Source organism: Conger conger, chromosome 3 (genome assembly GCF_963514075.1).
Source record: "Conger conger chromosome 3, fConCon1.1, whole genome shotgun sequence".
Taxonomy (NCBI): domain Eukaryota; kingdom Metazoa; phylum Chordata; class Actinopteri; order Anguilliformes; family Congridae; genus Conger; species Conger conger.
Window position 1 is genome coordinate 38134306 of NC_083762.1, and position 18039 is coordinate 38152344.

Sequence of the window (18039 nt, forward strand, 5' to 3'; positions counted from 1 at the left end):
AAACTTAACGCTGTATCTGACCAAAATGTTAATTTTTTTATGTTTTTAATTTGTTAATATTGTCTTTTTTTTAAGTCTTTTTTGCGCATTTCCAGTCAGGGGTGCCAATAAATCTGGAGCTCAGATTGACCAAAATTGCATTGCCATTATCTGAAGTAATATATTTTAGATAGGACTCTTTGGGAGTAATTTGCTAGCAGTCGGAAAACAGGGAGGGATTGTGTGTGATTAAAACACTGAAGTTAAGGCAGAACACAGATAAGGACATCACTTACACTTTAGCCTCCTCCTTGTTGGCGTATGTGACGTTCACCACTGCCGTTTCTGTGTCAGTGTTCACTGTGAAGGGGAGGAGAGAGGCAGAGAGATGTGTCACGTGGTCCACGGTCCCCTGGGAAATATCCCCAGCGATCTGTCATGCGGACAGTCACGCGCTGGTGCAGCAGTGCCGGGTTGATGTAGAACGTGAGCAGGAAGTGGTGCGGGTTTATCCCCACCAAAAGGCTCACTGCAGGACCCCGAAGAGGAAGTACAGAAACCCGTCCATCTATCTCAGGGGTGGGCCGAGAGCACACAGGTTTTCATTCCAGCCTATCTACGCCAGCTGAGTTCACCAATGAACACAACTTCAACCAGATAATTCATGCATTCATTCATTATCCTAACCCGCTTATCCTGAACAGGGTCGCAGGGGGGCTGGAGCCTGTCCCAGCATACATTGGGTGTAAGGCAGGAATACACCCTGGACAGGTCACCACTCCATCGCAGGGCACACACACCATTCACACTCATACACTCACACACTCACACACTCACACACTCACACACTCATACCCCTGGGCAATTTAGAATCTCCAATCAGCCTAACCTGCATGTCTTTGGACTGTGGGGGGAAACCGGAGTCCCCGGAGGAAACCCACGCAGACACGGGGAGAACATGCAAACTCCGCACAGAGAGGCCCCGGCCGACGGAGATTCGAACCCAGAACCTCCTTGCTGTGAGGCGGCAGTGCTACCCACTGCACCATCTGTGCCGCCCTCAACCAGATAATTAATTAGTGAAATTAGCTGGTGTCGTGATAGGTTGGAGTGAAAACCTGCATACTCTCGGTCCACCAGGGTACATGATTGGGCACCCCTGCTCTATCGAGAGTGTCTCTGATCCCAGGCTGGCATGCGATTGTGGTGTGGTGAAACGATGAAAAACTCCTTGGAGCTCCTCAGACAATTGGCCAGTATACTCTTCTGGGCATTTCATAACATGACACACTGAATTTAAACTGTAAACTCTATGATTTCCTCATCATTGATCAGACCCAAACTTTTAATGAGAACTCATGAGAGCATTTTTAAGAGAGCTAATCAGCAGTTGTTTTTAATCAGGAAACTGAGAAGCTTTGGTGTTAACCAACACATACTTGAAATGGCTTAGAGAGGCCGGGTTAAAACATTTTATCATTTAACATAACAGCATGGTATGGCGATTCGAGCAAAAGCAAGCTCTAAATTGTTAACCTTACAGGGAAGACAATTGGTAAGCCACAGAAAAAAGAAAAAGATTTGCAATATATTTGACGGTGCTGTACACAGACAGGCTAAACTTTTAATTGAAGATACTTCACACCCACTGCACTCAAGAGTTTGAGCTCCTCCCGTCTGGCCATCAATTTAGGGTCCCAAGGGTGGGCAGGAATATATACCCCAGGGGACCGTAGACCACATTTTGAATAAAAGTGTCAGCCAAATAACGTGATTTTCAAGAAGTATTTAATTCCCTATGCCATACAAACATTGAATACAGAATGACTTAACCAGGGAACACTCATTATTTTATATGATTTGTTTTCTTGCATTATGTATACAGTATAACATCTTTGCTGCTACTTGCCCATTTGCACTATTGTATAGTCTATATGTTTTAATGGTGTGTTTTGTATACTGTATGTACTTTTGTTGTACTTTGGGGAATGGCAGGGGTAGGCTGGGTCTGGGAACAGTGCTCTCAAACTCAGGATTGACTATGCTACTGCGATGGGTACACATGAGTGTTTGGTGTTCCGGTGAGTCTGTAGTCTTGCTGTGAGCACAACACTTCAGCAAGGGGACCCGCACATACAGACTGAGTGTGACTGAGTGCAACAGCAAGGCGCCTGCTTTAACCTCTGCAGGAAAGATCCACATCCACCCCAAAAAACAGAGATCATACCTGCCTCATGGCCAAACCCTCCCACAGCTCATATGTAGCTTATTATGGGATGCAATTTGAGTTACCTGTGAGGTAAGTGACAGGTACAGTATGTTCATATTCAAGCATGTACTTTTCGATTCAGTCAAACAAATATGTCTATTAATTAAAATATACATGATCAGGTTCATTTTGGAAATGGGAATGTGAGAAAGAAGAAATTCTCTATGTGCAGAAATTGAGCATAGAATGCATATTCTCATGCCATCTTTAAACCACAGACTGGTGTGACTGACAGTGTGAAATGTTTTACCTTGCTCCACGTTTTCCACAGTACCGTACTGTGCTAAAAGGCCATCCAAGACCTGTAGCGAGAAAAGATAAGACAGGGTTTAACACACAGGTGTAACACTCAAAGAGTTTAACACACAGGTGTAACACACAAATAGTTTAACACACAGGTGTAACACACAATGAGTTTAACACACAGGTTTAACACACAAAGAGTTTAACACACAGGTTTAACACAGAGTTTAACACACAGGTTTAACACACAGAGTTTAACACAGAGTTTAACACACAGTTAACACAGAGTTTAACACACAAAGAGTTTAACACACAGGTTTAACACACAAAGAGTTTAACACACAGAGTTTAACACACAAAGAGTTTAACACACAGGTTTAACACACAAAGAGTTTAACACACAGAGTTTAACACACAGGTTTTACACACAAAGAGTTTAACACACAGGTTTAACACACAAAGAGTTTAACACAAAGGTTTAACATGCAACGAGTTTAACACACAGGTTTAAGACACAATGAGTTTAACACACAGGTTTAACACACAACGAGTTTAACACACAGGTGTACACAGCATGCAAAATGATGGTGGGGAGATGGGGAGGATTTCATCACTGAGGGCCTCCCCACCTCCACCTGCTTCAACAATTTTCATGGCAGGCATATGATTTGTACCAGCCGATATGTACATATATGCACACGCACACACACACACACACAAACACACACATACACATACACATATACACACACACACACACACAATCAAACAGATAAGGCCAGAATTACAAAATATTTGAGGTGGGTATGATATACATACAGTAAAGCATAATAACGTGCAATAAACACCTGTGAATATTTCATACATACACACAATTTTATTTTGGTTCTCTCAGATTCTTTTCTACATAGAGATCCATACAGACGTTTATAATTCTCAGTAGCTACTTCGGTTATTCACTCAGACAGTGGCCACGGACCAATTCACTACCGTTTCTCAATGCAAGACACATCTTTCATTCCCTTACAAACACATGGTCTCTTTTACCTATCTAATGAAACGCTGACGAAGGTTATTCCCAAAATGCATTCATTTTAAAGAACAAAATAAGTTTTTCCTCTCTACTTCAAGTCAAGTTGAATTTTTCCCTTGTTGTTTTTCATCCAGGGGACCAGGGACTGACATTACCCCAGAAGCTTGCAGACTCTGGCAGTTTCCAGATGTATTGCAGTTCATTAGGCCTCTGGTGCCAAAAAGCTCATTTCCCCACTGACGTCCATTCAAAACTATGAATTTACCCCAACGAACTTATACTATTTTGGACAGTACTTTTAAATTCTAAAATTTTTTCACACTGAACTAATTACTCTCTAGGGACCGATTTCTTAGCAGAATTTTTTTTCACCTGCACAGACGGATATAAGATTTTCAGTCCTATTCAACCCTTCACATTTTAGGTACTCAGTGCACATTCTCTGGTGCCAAAACACCCCGTAGTCAAACATGGCAGCCTCCGTCAACTGGCTTCATGCACCATTGAGCAGCTCCCTGTAGGAATCCAGGGAACCAGCGAAAGGAAGCTGTGCCCAGTTCTTCTACATCTCAATGTTTCCATCCCATGCACCTTCCAGGAAGTGGCATCAGAGAACCTTATTTCTCTTAGACGTCATGTCACCCCCCAGCATGTAGGAGGTCAACTTGATTATGATACAATTATTGATCCATCCATATTTATAGAAGTGACCCCCTCCAACGTCCAGGTCGCAAGCCCCCCACACTTACAAAACTCCCCCTCCCCCCCGACCCACATGCCCCACAAGTAACATGGATAAGCAAAATTGTGATCTAAAAAAATGATAGTAATAGTATAGAAAGAAAGAAATTAGCAGAAAAAAAGATAAATAGAGAACATGAAAACGAAATCACTCTCTAGTTTCCATCTTCGCTCTTGTCGGTCCCATCATTGCTTCATTGAGGCTGTGAACTAATGCCAGCCATTTATGCACATAAATGATACCACAAATGAAACTTGACTTCAACTCATCTATGGTTATACTTTAGCTGTTCGGGCATTGTCTAAATATATTGGGCAATTATAGTGTAAACGGCTGGATAAATATCGTTCTAGTGCCCACCAGCAGTCTTGGTATTCAGTGAGGTTTGTCCTCCAAGCTACACCGATCAACCACAACATTAAAATCACCTGCTTAACCCAGTTTTTTCCTTAAAAATGCTTTAAACTGTAAAAAACTTGCCTATAAACAATATTCACAATATTTCAAGCTAAATGTGATTATTTCCTGTTTTTTATTTGTAGAAATGGTCACGCTATCTTGGTTAAACGGGTTGAGACCTGCCGCAGGTAGCACTCTCAGCGCTGCCAGCCATGAGTATTCCCCGGCAGTGCCCGGACCGGCCAGTAGAGGGCGACATAGAGAAACACGGAGCCAGGAGGCAGCTCTCCCGGAGTCTGGAGATCGCAGCCCCAGTGTTCATACACTTCCACACCTGCTGTTCCTGCCACAGTGTTGGACTCAGACGCGGAGAGAGACTGCAGGGCCTATCGCTCCCACGCAACACCCACGAAAAGAGAAATGCCACAACAACGTCCTGCCAGGGCCACACAAGTGTTGGAACAAAGTGTAACTCAGTCATTCAGCTCCGGTGTGATGTCTGTCGTCTGATCAGGAAAAGTGTCTCTGACTCTCTTAGAGCAGGTTCACACTCAACAGATTTTAGGGGTGAAACTGGCTGAACATTTAGTACACACAGACAGCAGAGTGCAATAGATAGAAACAGCTCCTTGGGCTTATTAATGAAGAATCAGAAAGTGTGAGCGGAGGTCATTCATGCACTAAGCCATCAGCATGTGTGAGATCAGCCAAATCTTTGGAGGAAAGATCTGTAGTATGGTAAGCCCATCTGTCTGTTCTGTCCAAGGGATCCTGTGCCATTCGACACAATAAAATGTCTTTCGCTGTCCAGAGATGGTGGCGCAACCCCGCAATCTAGCATTATCGACATTCGCTGGCTTATAATCAGGAAAGACATCTGAAAAACCCACCATTTTCAACAGGGGTGATGTCACCAGCACCAGCCTCTACAGTGTTATAATTAATGTCACGTTAGTGTCACATTAATTAATATTTATCCTGTTTCACAGAAACAGTAACATTCAAAACCAGCCGCTTACTGAGATCCCAAGAGACTGTGTGTGCACCAGCAACACGCCCAGGTTGAGCCCTATAGCCAACTCGTCGGCATTTAGAGACTGGGCGATGACATTAGCCGACTACCCCTGGGAGTCTGGAGCAGTGTAACACAATTAGCTTTGTCCTGCAGGGTAGCGTGGGATTCGGTGCAGGATTCCATCAGGTTACCGTTGCATAAGCGCCCTCTAGCTGCTCACCCAGAACCTACAGCATAGGTTACCCTTTGTCATCGGTGAGAAATGCAGTCTCCTTTGATTGGTCCAAACTCTCCTGTAGTACACTGAGGCTTGTACACTCATTGCAGAGGATATTAATGGAGCGCAGGCTATTTAGCTATCCCTGGATGGCTTTCTCGAGGAAAGATCAGGCTAGCAGTTTCCTGAGGTTACCACAGCCAACCCCCTGAGGTTCAAAGGCAGTTTAGTTTAGTGGGAAAGTGCCACCACACTGCCACACACACACACACACATGCACCACACTCACCTCCCACTGCAGGTGAGGCGGGATATTCCGGATCTGTATCTTCCGACTCCTGTGGGAATGAGAGAGAGAGGATGGATTAACAGAGCTTGCAGGGTCTCCCACTCGACCAGCGGACACCGTTTCAGCACAGCTCAATCTTATCATACAGTTTACAAATGCCTTTTCATATTTCCTAGGGAACCCATTAATCCAACCACACACACAGACACACACACACAGGAACATCTGCTCATAAAAACACAGTCACATATAAAAAACCAATAAAGAGGCACACACGCTCACACACAAACGCACACAGACACACACACTCACAGAAGCGCACTCAGACGTAAACAACCCAACAGACACATACGCGCATCCTTTTTAAATGAAAAATAAGTATCCAGAGATTTAGGATTAGAGCAATAACAATGCTCCTTAAGAGCTTCAGTGGAGCACTCAATGAGTGTACACACAGATCGGTCCTGTGTTAACCAGATACAATGTGTACAAATACCGCTAAAATGGTCCCACATGCAACAAATATTTTAGTGCCGTTTCTCAAGCTAGTCAATCAATGCTCTGCATAAATTCACTGTATTTACGATAGTCACCAAGCTTGGGAATTTGGGGATATCATAGGCCGGTCAGTCAAAAATTCCAAAAAAACGAAATACTAACAAAATTCTATATTTCATGGAACAGTGTAATTTCTCTCAGTGCTTTCCCCAGGGTTACATACATTATGTTGGTGCACCTCAACATGTTGATGAGAAAGTACAGACCTGCATATTGTTAAGAGGTGCATCACAGCTTAACAACATAACATAAAGGAGTTACCACAGCACCATTTAATACCACTCCCAATTTTGTGGAAGTATAAGACAATGTTCTCACAATTACAGCATAGGTATACATTTTTATGCATTTGTCATTTAGAGGAGATTACGACACCCAAAAATTCACATTAGCTCCTAGAGATTTGGTTTAGGAAACAATGGTAAACGGTTTTGTCTGGAACCCCGATGTGCCCTCACGAATCAGTCCCGAAATAAGCGCCCAGCTTGTGCCCAGAGTGTAGCCTGCATTAGTTACAGAGATGAAAGCTAAGTTTGACAAATCAGACTATTAAAGCCTCACTCCAATGGCTATTCCTTTTACTAAGTACATACTATGACCAATGCCACACAATCCACTCGACCGCACTGTTAACAGAGAGCCTCTATTAATGTGAGTATTAAGATTCTGTTCCACTGAATAAAACTGTATTAATGTGAGTATAATGTAAGAACTCCTCTGTATGCACTTTGTCACGTGATGAAGAAAGCAGTGAAGCTGAGCTGTACGCTATTAGGAGGGAAGTACAGTGAACGCAGTAGCACAAGGAACACATGGGGAAGAAAGTAAATAAACCATAAGCAGGGGACCTCCAGGGAGTGCATTGGCAGCAAAACACGCACACATACACACATGCATGCACGCATATGCACACACACACACACACACACACACACACAAACTCACAGACCCACAGACAAACACACGCAAGCACGCACACACACACACACACACAATAAAAGCAGAAACACAACCCTGTACATATACACACCCACGCACATTTTCTCACAAAAACATGTACGCACACGCACAAACAGTGCCCAAACTAAAAATAAACACGCACACAAAAACACAGCGCCAGCTCTTCACTTCCTTTCCTGAATGTGCAGCATTCTGGGGCCCACGAGCGCGCTGCCTGTGAATGAGCGGATTCAGCCTGCCGCTGCGGTGCCCAGAACAGAACGCATGACGTGAGCGTGCCGCACGCATCTCAGATCGCGCTGCCCCTCGCTTGTTCGCTCGCTCCGCCTCCTACTGATTCATTCCTTCTCTCCCGCTTAGTCATTCCTCTCCTCTTTCTCTCCCTCCGCTTGTTCTCATTCTCTCCCGGCATTGGCTTTGCCCTCTATTCATTCATTCATTAATCTATTCATTCTCTCTCATGAATACAGGGGAAATGCAGAGATGTGTATACATGAAGATACAGGAATAGAGTCTCTTTCTCATTGTGGTCAGAAGCTGAGGAATGAATCCTCTGTTCTTTGATAGCTGACACACTGCCTGGCCGTGTAATCACACTCATGCAGAACTGACACACTGCCTTGGCGTGTAATCACACTCATACAGAACTGACACACTGCCTTGGCGTGTAATCACACTCATACAGAACTGACACACTGCCTGGCCATGTAATCACACTCATTCAGAACTGACACACTGCCTGGCCATGTAATCACACTCACACAGAACTGACACAGCCTGATCTTGTAATTACACTCATATAGAACTGACACACAGCCTGATCTTGCAATCACACTCTTACAGAGCTGACACACACTGATCCTGTACCAAATCATACAGAAAAGGGGTGGGTTTCCCGCTAAGAACCTCTTTAAATGCATCTTACAATCCCTCTTAGTATACAATATCATATCAATAACAATATAAAATGTAAAGCCTACCCATAAAAACTTTATCTGAATAGCCTATGATTTGGAATGACAGTGTATTAAATCAAACATGATAATGTCACATAACTTCCCTACTTTCAGTCCAATTAAATGGAATTAATAAGAAAAATTTCCTTTCATAGCGCTCCACTAATAAAAACAATTACTACACCTGTATACTTGTAGAAATAAGCCTAAAACACTGCCATCACTGCAATGTGGAGAATAGGCCAAATTGTCACGGCTGTACTACACGAAATCCAGCACCTGAACCAAAGGTGCATAAGAATACACAGAGGATGATGTTCAGGAATGTTTCCTTAATAATTTACTCTATTATTAATGGAATCCTAATTTAGTAGCAATTATATTTAGTTCAAATCAACTACTTATGCCTTTAGCAGGAACGCGACTGGCAAAGAGGTTCGGTGTTAAGTTCCTCTTAAGAGTCCGTCTCACAAGTGTGTTCGGGAAACCCACGTAATTAATTTTCTTTAATTAAGAACCTCATTAACACAATATCTTTTTTAATATTGACTAATTCATGATAGTAAATTGGGTAGTAAATTGACAGTAAAATTGCACTCTCTAACACTGCATATTTTTGTTCAATACTTTACATTTATTTCTGTGAGAAAATAGAAGCTGAAACATTGCTTAGATGAATCATCAAGCTTTATCTGATCTTGAGCAGAAATGATAATTTCAACTTAAAATGGAATTATAAATTTGACTGCAGCTAGAGCTCACATCTCTGACTACAGCTGTAAGCACAAGATGTGAATGTGAAAAAATCTCTTGGTGAACAAAAAGTACGCTGAAACGAGCAGTTCCTGGAAAAGAAGTCATGAGGGCAAATGAGGCAGGATGGGACCGGGCAGGAGGCAGTGCGGAAAGGCAGCAGACATGGGAAATCCCCGCTGTAAGAGCAGCGCTGATGTTTGTTCCTGACGGGGTATTACTGGATGTTATTGGACACCTCCTCCCACGCACACATAACCAGTCCTGCCCCACTAGCGGTGGAACATGCAACACCCCTGTCCCACAATCCCTCAGGAGCTCTGCCTTTTCAACATGCCTGTGGCGACCACTATCCGGGCAACAGCCAGTCTGATGTTTGATCTTCCAAAGCCCCACCTTCTCTGCTGTTGGCATGCCGCCATTTTGTTTCATTTAAGAGGCTGGTGGGCGGCCCATCCATTTATGCTTAACATTGCATTCTTGGGTAATATCGGTTTACAGCAACAGCGATGCCTAGCAGGCTCCATTGTTAAATACCTCCCTGCAGGATTTGTGCTGAGTACCTGGACAAACGGGGGGCCTGATCGAGAAAATGATGTGCATTACAGATATTAAGGGCTAAATGTATCAGAGATATGTGCACTCTGACTGGATAGGCACCCACGCAATTCTGCAACAGGTGGTCCATCATGCGCGGCAACAAAATATAACTGAGGTCCCCCCAACAGAGACAGAAAACATGGAATTTCATGGAGTTCCCATTACATTGCACTCTTTCCTTTGAGAAACCCATTATTCATTGTTACAAGGCACGAGTGACTTATAAAACAGGAATATATAAATTTTCCAGATATTATATATCCAGGCACCTGTTGCTTCTTAAAAGCATTTTCTACTTGGCATTTTATGACATAGAAATGAAACTAAAATCAAGAGTATTAGCTGGATATGGAAGAAAGAGACGCCTTTACAGCTGTCTGCAGGAGCGAATCGTAGAATGTGAATTTGAATTTATTGTCAGTTTCACTTTTATTTTCTGTCGAGCCATTGGTAACCACTTCCAAAGATACACTGAGCCATCATCCCAGGAGCCAATATGTTTGGCAGTGTTTATACAATCAAGCAATGGCCTGAGAGGGATACAGTACAACTAAATAAAATGTCTGCAAGTCTCAAGCCAGGGTTCGCCTCACTTAGAAGTACTGTAGATGGAACATATCTTGTCTTAAGCGAGAACCCACCCAAAACGCACATCTATCACACAAGATGTCAAGTCGGCCTGTTCATGACGAAAACAACCATCAGTTTGTGCAGCAGAAGCTCCAGTTAATCGGGATTGGCCGCAGACTGAATGTACAGAGTACTGTACCAAAATATGCGAACTGAATGTACCGTTAGCTGGCTACCTAACATTTGTTGAATGTACGTAATTTGTCTGCTGCTGGTTTGGTAATATTGCCAAACAAAAAAACAGCGTCTGTATTTGAGCTTTGAAAATGTAAGGGAAGCTGTGTTCATCTGAAAAGCTCATACTTACAGTGGCTAGCTCAAAGGCCGGATACACGCTTGCACGCTAACATGCTAGCACACGTTAACAGCTGCACACTCGCGCTGCGCTCAGTCTGCTAATGCATTGTGCTGCGCTAACGCTAAAGCATGTAGCCTCTGGCTTATTCAGAAAGTGCTGAGAAAGAACCATTCAGTTTCAGGGCCATTCCTGCTTCCCAATGAAAGGCACCTCACTCTGCCTGGCAAACCTGGAAACAGTCTTCGTCAAGCACGAATCATAGAACTGTTAGTTGAAAGAGGGTACAAGCCAGTTAAAAAATCTATCAAAATTCCTCTCCAGTCTGAAGTCTAGACTGGTAGGAGAGGAGGTACTCAGGATCAAAAATAGCCCACAAGGCCATCAATGTTTCTCCAATACCTCATACTCTCCTATTTATACCATAGCTGCCGTCACTGCTCTTTTTCGCAGCAGAAAACTTCTTCAGATTTGTGCGTTTGCCTGGCCTCAGACAATGGGCACAGATGATCCCCACGTCTCATTTCTCAGAGGTATATGGTATCAGGCCGAACCAGGTTGGGCAGGAGAGGAAAAGACAGGCCTTTCAATGATTCATGAAGGTCTTCGACGCAGATAAAAACACACCAGCTAAGTATGTGAGTCACGCAGAGCAAGTCGACACAGATGTACACTCGGTGAGTATGTTATTAGGAATTTATTCTACTTATTCTTTTAGACGTATTAAGTCTTCTGCTGCTGTAGCCTATCCACTTAGAGGTTTGATGTGTTGTGTGTTCAGAGATGCTCTTCTTCTGCATACCACCAATGTGTGGTTATTTGCATTAACGTAACCAGTCTGGCCCTTCTCCTCTGACCTCTCTCATTAACAATCGCTCACTGGATGTTCTTTTGTTTCATTCTCTTTAAAAGCCCAGGAGATCAGGAGTTTCTGAGATACTCAAACCACCCTGTCTGGCACCAACAATCATTTCAAAGTCACTTAGATCACTTTTCTTCCCCATTCTGACATTTGGTCTGAAAAACAGCAGAACCTCTTGACCACGTCTGCATGCTTTTATGCATTTAGTTGCTGCCACATGATTGGTCGATAAATACTTGCATTAACAAGATGGTGTACAGTGATGTGTAATAAAGTGATCACTGAGTGTAGATGCTCTAAATGGCACATGGCCTTCCCTCTATTCTCCAAGGCAATCTGAGAGTTTATCCCTCCTTACTAACAGACCCTGTACATCATGTATTTTTTCCTGCTAACTGGGGGGAACAAATCAGTTATTAGTCCACATTATGAAAACAAGGAGACACTGCATTCTAATGTGAGACATGGCCCAATGCCAATGCCAGTACTGCAAAGATATTGATTTGTGATTTCTTTTAAAGAAAATAAATCTTTAAAAACAGCGAAGTAGACCTCATGGACCCTGAAAAAAACAGTTAATTTGCTTAAATACATACTTATCTGCCATTTTATCCAGAAGAATACATACCAATCAAGGGAGATGCTAATAAAATATTTAAGTCAGCAAACCGGTGAGTAAATTGAATATATATTGATTTCCAAAATGTATAATAGTGAACAATGTTAGTAATTGGTTCGACAGAGAAACTTTCCAATTGTAAGTTTTACAAACTTATGCTCTGGCAAGCAATAGTAGCCAGCTGGCTACCTTCAAAATGGTCGCTGCTTTGCTTGAGAATGCTCCAGTTGATTCATATTTTGAATAACATTCCAAATATTCAGATAGAAATTTAGGTTATAGAATTGGGTCACAAAAAATGTTCAGCTACAGTATGCACGCATGCATGTACCCACACGGGTTCACACGCACACACACACACACACACACAGACACACACAGCCACCAACCCACAGCGGTCGCAGTGTGTATCAGCCTCTCGTTGCTGAGACTTGAATCAGCGCGCCCCGGTCAGCGCAGAGCAGGTGATTAAGGTGCATGTTCGGTGTAATTACAGGACCTGACCCCACTGCACAGGTCCAGTGGAGAGGGACGGAGCGCCTCGCACAGGCCTCCTCCAGCCTGCGTGCCAGGAAAGCTAATGCCTGTCCGACGTCAACATACCCACACTGCCCCCTCTGTTACAGCGGGGGACTGCAGGCCCTGAGCTCCCTCAACAGGGACAAATGAAAATGCTTACGGTTGACATTACCTTGAAATGTGCGTTTCCTTTTGAAGGAAATGGATGAAAAAGGAGCAAGTAATTTGATCCTGTCACTGAAACGCATTTATTCACTGTCACCACCGCCAACCCTGGAGAGCATAAGCATGCAAACGGTGGTTCAGTTGTGATTGTGGAGATTATTTTTAAACTAGGTACAGTAGGTCAGCTTGCTGTGATGACCTGCGAAATCAAAGTGGGTACGAATGCGAGAGATTGTGTAGTCAATCAGATTTAAGGGGTTATTAGGCCAAAGCCTGTTTTGTGGGAATTTGGCCAGGAAACCGAGGTTAGTCCTACTCTTTTGGAAAGTGCAATGGGGTCTTTGATATCCACTGTGAGCTGCTGTTTAAACATCTCAACGGAAGAACAGCCCATTCTGCAGCATAGTCACATTCATTGGCATGCGCAGACAATACTCGACGTGTCTAGCAGCCTGTGGCATAGTGGTTAAGGTAGATGACTGGGACCCGCAAGGTTGGTGGTTCAATCCCCGGTGTGGCCACAATACAAAAGTAGCCCTCGGGCAAGGCCCATATTCCTGCATTGCTGCAGGGGAGGATTGTCTCCTGCTTAGTCTAATCAACTATACATTGCTCTGGATAAGAGCATCTGCTGAATGCCTTTAATGTAACGTGTGCACATGTATCCCATTATTCTCCTCTTTCATCATTACATGTTCAGGTCTTACAGTTCTTCCAGCTTTTTTGGCTAAATCTTTTACCAGCAGACATTTTTAAAATTACACATGATTATACCAAAAAGGCCCTCACTTACCAAATGTCCAGAAATATTCACTAATTTCTGTTTTAAAAAACAAAATCTTGTTATTTCACTAACATGCAGAAATGAGCACAGCACGAACTGAACAGTACCCGGAGAAGTACTGCTTTACATGACAGTCATCTAGCTGTCTCTTTTATCCAAAGCAACTTACAGTTGATTAGACTAAGCAGGGGACATTGCTGAAACATCCAACAGCCGTGAAAATATTATTGTAGTCACATCAGGGCTTGAACCACCAACCTTCTGGGGTGCAGACATGTACCAGTCACCCTACACTACTGTATATCAGGGGTTAGGAAACAGGTCAGGTCCCATTAAAGGCTGTGTGGGCATAACCAAAGAACTGAACTATAGTTCCCTATAGTTCACATATAGGGACAGAGAACTATGAATAAAATGCCTAAAAATCTAAGAACACAGTAAGTGATGGAAATATTTTAACTGAGCTGTTATCTTTATTTTCAGTCCTACACATAAACAAGGAAAGCACCAATGTTTACCGAATAACATGTTATGACACCATTAACCTTCAAATCATTGAAAAAACACTGTGATTGGCCCACAGGCACTATGTTTCCGACTGCACATATGCAAGTTACAGATGCAAACTTGATTAGTTTTACCCAACAAAAGAAAATACAGACACATTAACTAAAATATTTAAGTGCATTTTTCCAGGAGCGTAAGTAGTATCCATCTTTCCATGATAATATAGTAAGAACTGTGAGGAAATTCTGCTTAACTTGTCAACAGACCTGTAAGCACACAGCGTACCTCCAACTGCAAACCGCAAAACACCACCCTCACGCACTGCACACCTCTAGAGTGGAAGGCAGCTTTCCCAGGGATTTCTAAAGTTACTCCAAAAGGTGCCAGGCAAGACGATTTTGTAAACAACAGGCTGCAGGAATGGAAATCTGCAACATCACAACCTGTGAAGCAATTCAGCATTTCTGACTACAAAATGATGGAATTTTCCTCAAGTTACAATAGAAGAAGGAAAATGTCGCACTTATGGTTTGACTGCCACGGCAAATTGAATATTCAATGTGATGTAGCAGAATAAGTAGTGAAAGGCAGAAAAACATTTAAACCCCAATCTAATTTGAAGCAAAACAACACGAGAGCTCAGATTCCAAACACGGATTAATGCCAGCGGCTATTTGAAAAAGGGTGTTCATTCAGGTATGGTAGGGTGCTCAGCCAAACATGAATATCTGAGCTGTACAAAATGTGAATACAAATATGTAATACTCAAAGTGAATGGGGGAAACACCTTCCTGTTTCCTCTATTATTGCATATTTGGCACACTGAATGGCTTCAGACCTTTAGACAAAATGTAACATTAGCCAAAGGGAAACAACAGGGACCAAGGGAAACAAAATAAATTATTATTTCATTTATTTCATGAAAAGGTTATCAAACACCCATGTGCAATTGCCCCCTTAGTAACTCAATCAACCAATTAACCAGTTGTTTGAACACTGTCAGGCTCGATTGCAGCCAGCACTAACCCACTAAATCTCTAAACCTAAACCACCCTAATATTGAACCTTACCATAAGAGTGAATTGGTCACCACAAGTTTCTGCAAGCACACTATGCCACGATCAAAGAGACAAGGGAAAAAAGTTGTTGATATGTCAGTCTGGTGAGGTTTCTCTACGGCTATGGGACTCCATAAACAGTGTGAGCCATCATCTCCAAATGGAGAATAGCTGGAACAGTGGTGAATCTTCCCAAAAGTGGTCAGCCAGCTCAAAAAACAAAAAAACAACCAAGTTGTTTGTATCACAGCAGTCTGTGAAGAAGAGTAAGCGTAAATTCTTCTAAAGTGATGTGACAGTCTGATATCAAATTATAGGAAGCGTTTGGTTGCTGTTATTGCTGTAACCAGTAATTACTTTTTCACAAGGGTGATATGGGTGCTTGATAACCTTTTACATTAAATAAATGAAATAATTAAAAAATATATATATTTTGTCTAATAATAAATTTTGTCTAAAGATCTGAAACCATTTAGTGTGACAAACATACAATAATAGAGTAAAACAGGAAGGGGGCAAATACCCCTTCACAACACTGATTGTATAACAAAATATACGCACAGATGGTGAGTATCCAGCTGTCTAAATTACATTAGTGGACATGGCTGTGGAAGGGAATCCCAAATCAGCAGGTAAATAGAAGCTTTCGGTTGTGTTACAGTGCTTTTGGGACTGTGAAGGAGGCCCGATTTAACCACGGATTATCTAGCTGTAGTGTGACAGACACCCTTAATCTGAAAGAACTCCATTTCCAGTTTAGCGTTGTTAAGCACCAAAGCATGCTGTAATCTCACAGACAGCACTGCTTGCACTGTTTGCAGCAGGGTACTACATTGTTGGGTGTGGACATTCTTCACTGCTATCTTTATTTTGCTAGCATAGCATTGCGGTGCTCAGTGGTACACAGCGGAAAAGAGTAGGACTACTGTGTGTACTGTGTGCTGCATGACCCTGCACATGCACAGTTAGAGAGTGCTGGAGAGAGCTGTACATCACCACACTGTGATTTGTGTCTGCTCTCCAAGATCAATTAAATAAGAAGCTTCCTTGTTGGCTACGCACCAGGCTCCCTGAAATATGCCATTATGAACACTGTATCTAAGCAGGGGTCTCAAACTCCAGTACTGGAGTTCCACAGTCTCTCTGCTGGCTTTTCCGATTTCCTTTCAATCCACTGCTACTTCAGGCTTAAGGAACAAGGTGTACAGACTTTTCTGCCAGTCAATTAAATTAAGCACTTAAGTGCAGGAGCACATTAGAAACCAGCAGGCAGAGCAGCCCTCAAATATTTGAGTTTGAGATCCCTGATCTGAGGTCTCCAAATTTTTCCTGTAACTACATTTGTTTCTGCACATTCAACCACAACAGTGATATATTGCACTTAAATCAATTCATGGTCAATACGACTAATGTCTGCAGTATGCTTGATGCAGATGTTCAAAGAAAGGTTGCCGTTTCAGAAATAGTACAATTGAACAGAGGAGACATTGATCAGTTGAGAACACTTCATTGAAATTTGATGTAATAAATGCCACATTTTACAATACAGTATAACAAATAATATATCCACACTGAACTATACTGGCACTGTGCAAGAGAGCTATGAATGGATAAATATTTAACTAAACTAATCGATTTAAAGAGTTTATCTAGACCAATTTAAATGCAGAAAATGAGGTTTAAAGGAGGAATTTGAGGAAAAACTATTTGGAATAACTGTGACCATTGAAAGAATTTTGAAAATACAATAATATTTTTAATGAAGGCTTTAGAGACTGAAACATACTTTATCTGCGGATGGAAGTTTAATATTACAATTTGCAAAAGCAAATTTTTTTGTCAATGGAAATCACTTAATGTACCAATGTTCTGCAACTTGTTGCAACTGTTAGGAGTATTTACATGTAACCTGGTAAAAGAGCTCACAGAATGGGCCCTTCATTGGTCCTCACAGCCCGCTGATATCACAACGAGAATCACACACAGCCTGACCTTGGAATTATACGGTTCTTTATGCGTTCTGAGTGGTTTTGAGATATTGAGCTTCAAAGATTCCAAAGTAAATGGGCTCAAAGCATATAGAACCTTTCAATTGAGTATTTTTTCATGCTTTTAAACTTTATTTTTGTGTACTTCATGCATATATTTAGTGCTATATAAACAACATATTTATGAGGCTAATTATTGTCTAAAATGTCAGTTAGAATGTGTTCAGCTTTGGAGCGCTCTTCAAACCTTTCCTTCAACCATCTTTTCTAGGCTATGTTTGTCTCTGACAAACAGGCTTCATATTTTCCTCATTATTTGCCATTTTCAATCTTACGATAATTTATACCCCCTCGGAGAAAATCCATTTCCAAAAAACCAGAGGCAATGTTTGAAAGCTGTTCAAATATAATAACTGAACAGGAAATCATCAGATGCCACTACAAGTAGAATTTTATTAATACTGATACTCTGTGCAATTGTTTTCAATAAAATACTGGCAGAAATATGTTAGTAGAATGTATGACCAGAATGCAGAAAAAGTAGTAGTGTCCTCAGTTTAGCAACCACTGTTCATACGGAGCGTGCGTATGTGATGTGG

The 18039-nt window shown here is 42.2% G+C and overlaps 1 protein-coding gene across 1 annotated transcript in view; it reads right to left on the reverse strand.

The window, feature by feature from the left end:
- Positions 1-18039, reverse strand: part of igf2bp2a (insulin-like growth factor 2 mRNA binding protein 2a) — a 68021-nt gene that overhangs the window by 19834 nt on the left and 30148 nt on the right. The window contains exons 3-5 of the mRNA XM_061234503.1: positions 6187-6235; positions 2499-2550; positions 276-339 (exon numbers count right to left, since the gene is read on the reverse strand). Coding sequence (XP_061090487.1) covers positions 276-339; positions 2499-2550; positions 6187-6235 — 165 coding nt within the window. The remainder of the gene's footprint in view (positions 1-275; positions 340-2498; positions 2551-6186; positions 6236-18039) is intronic.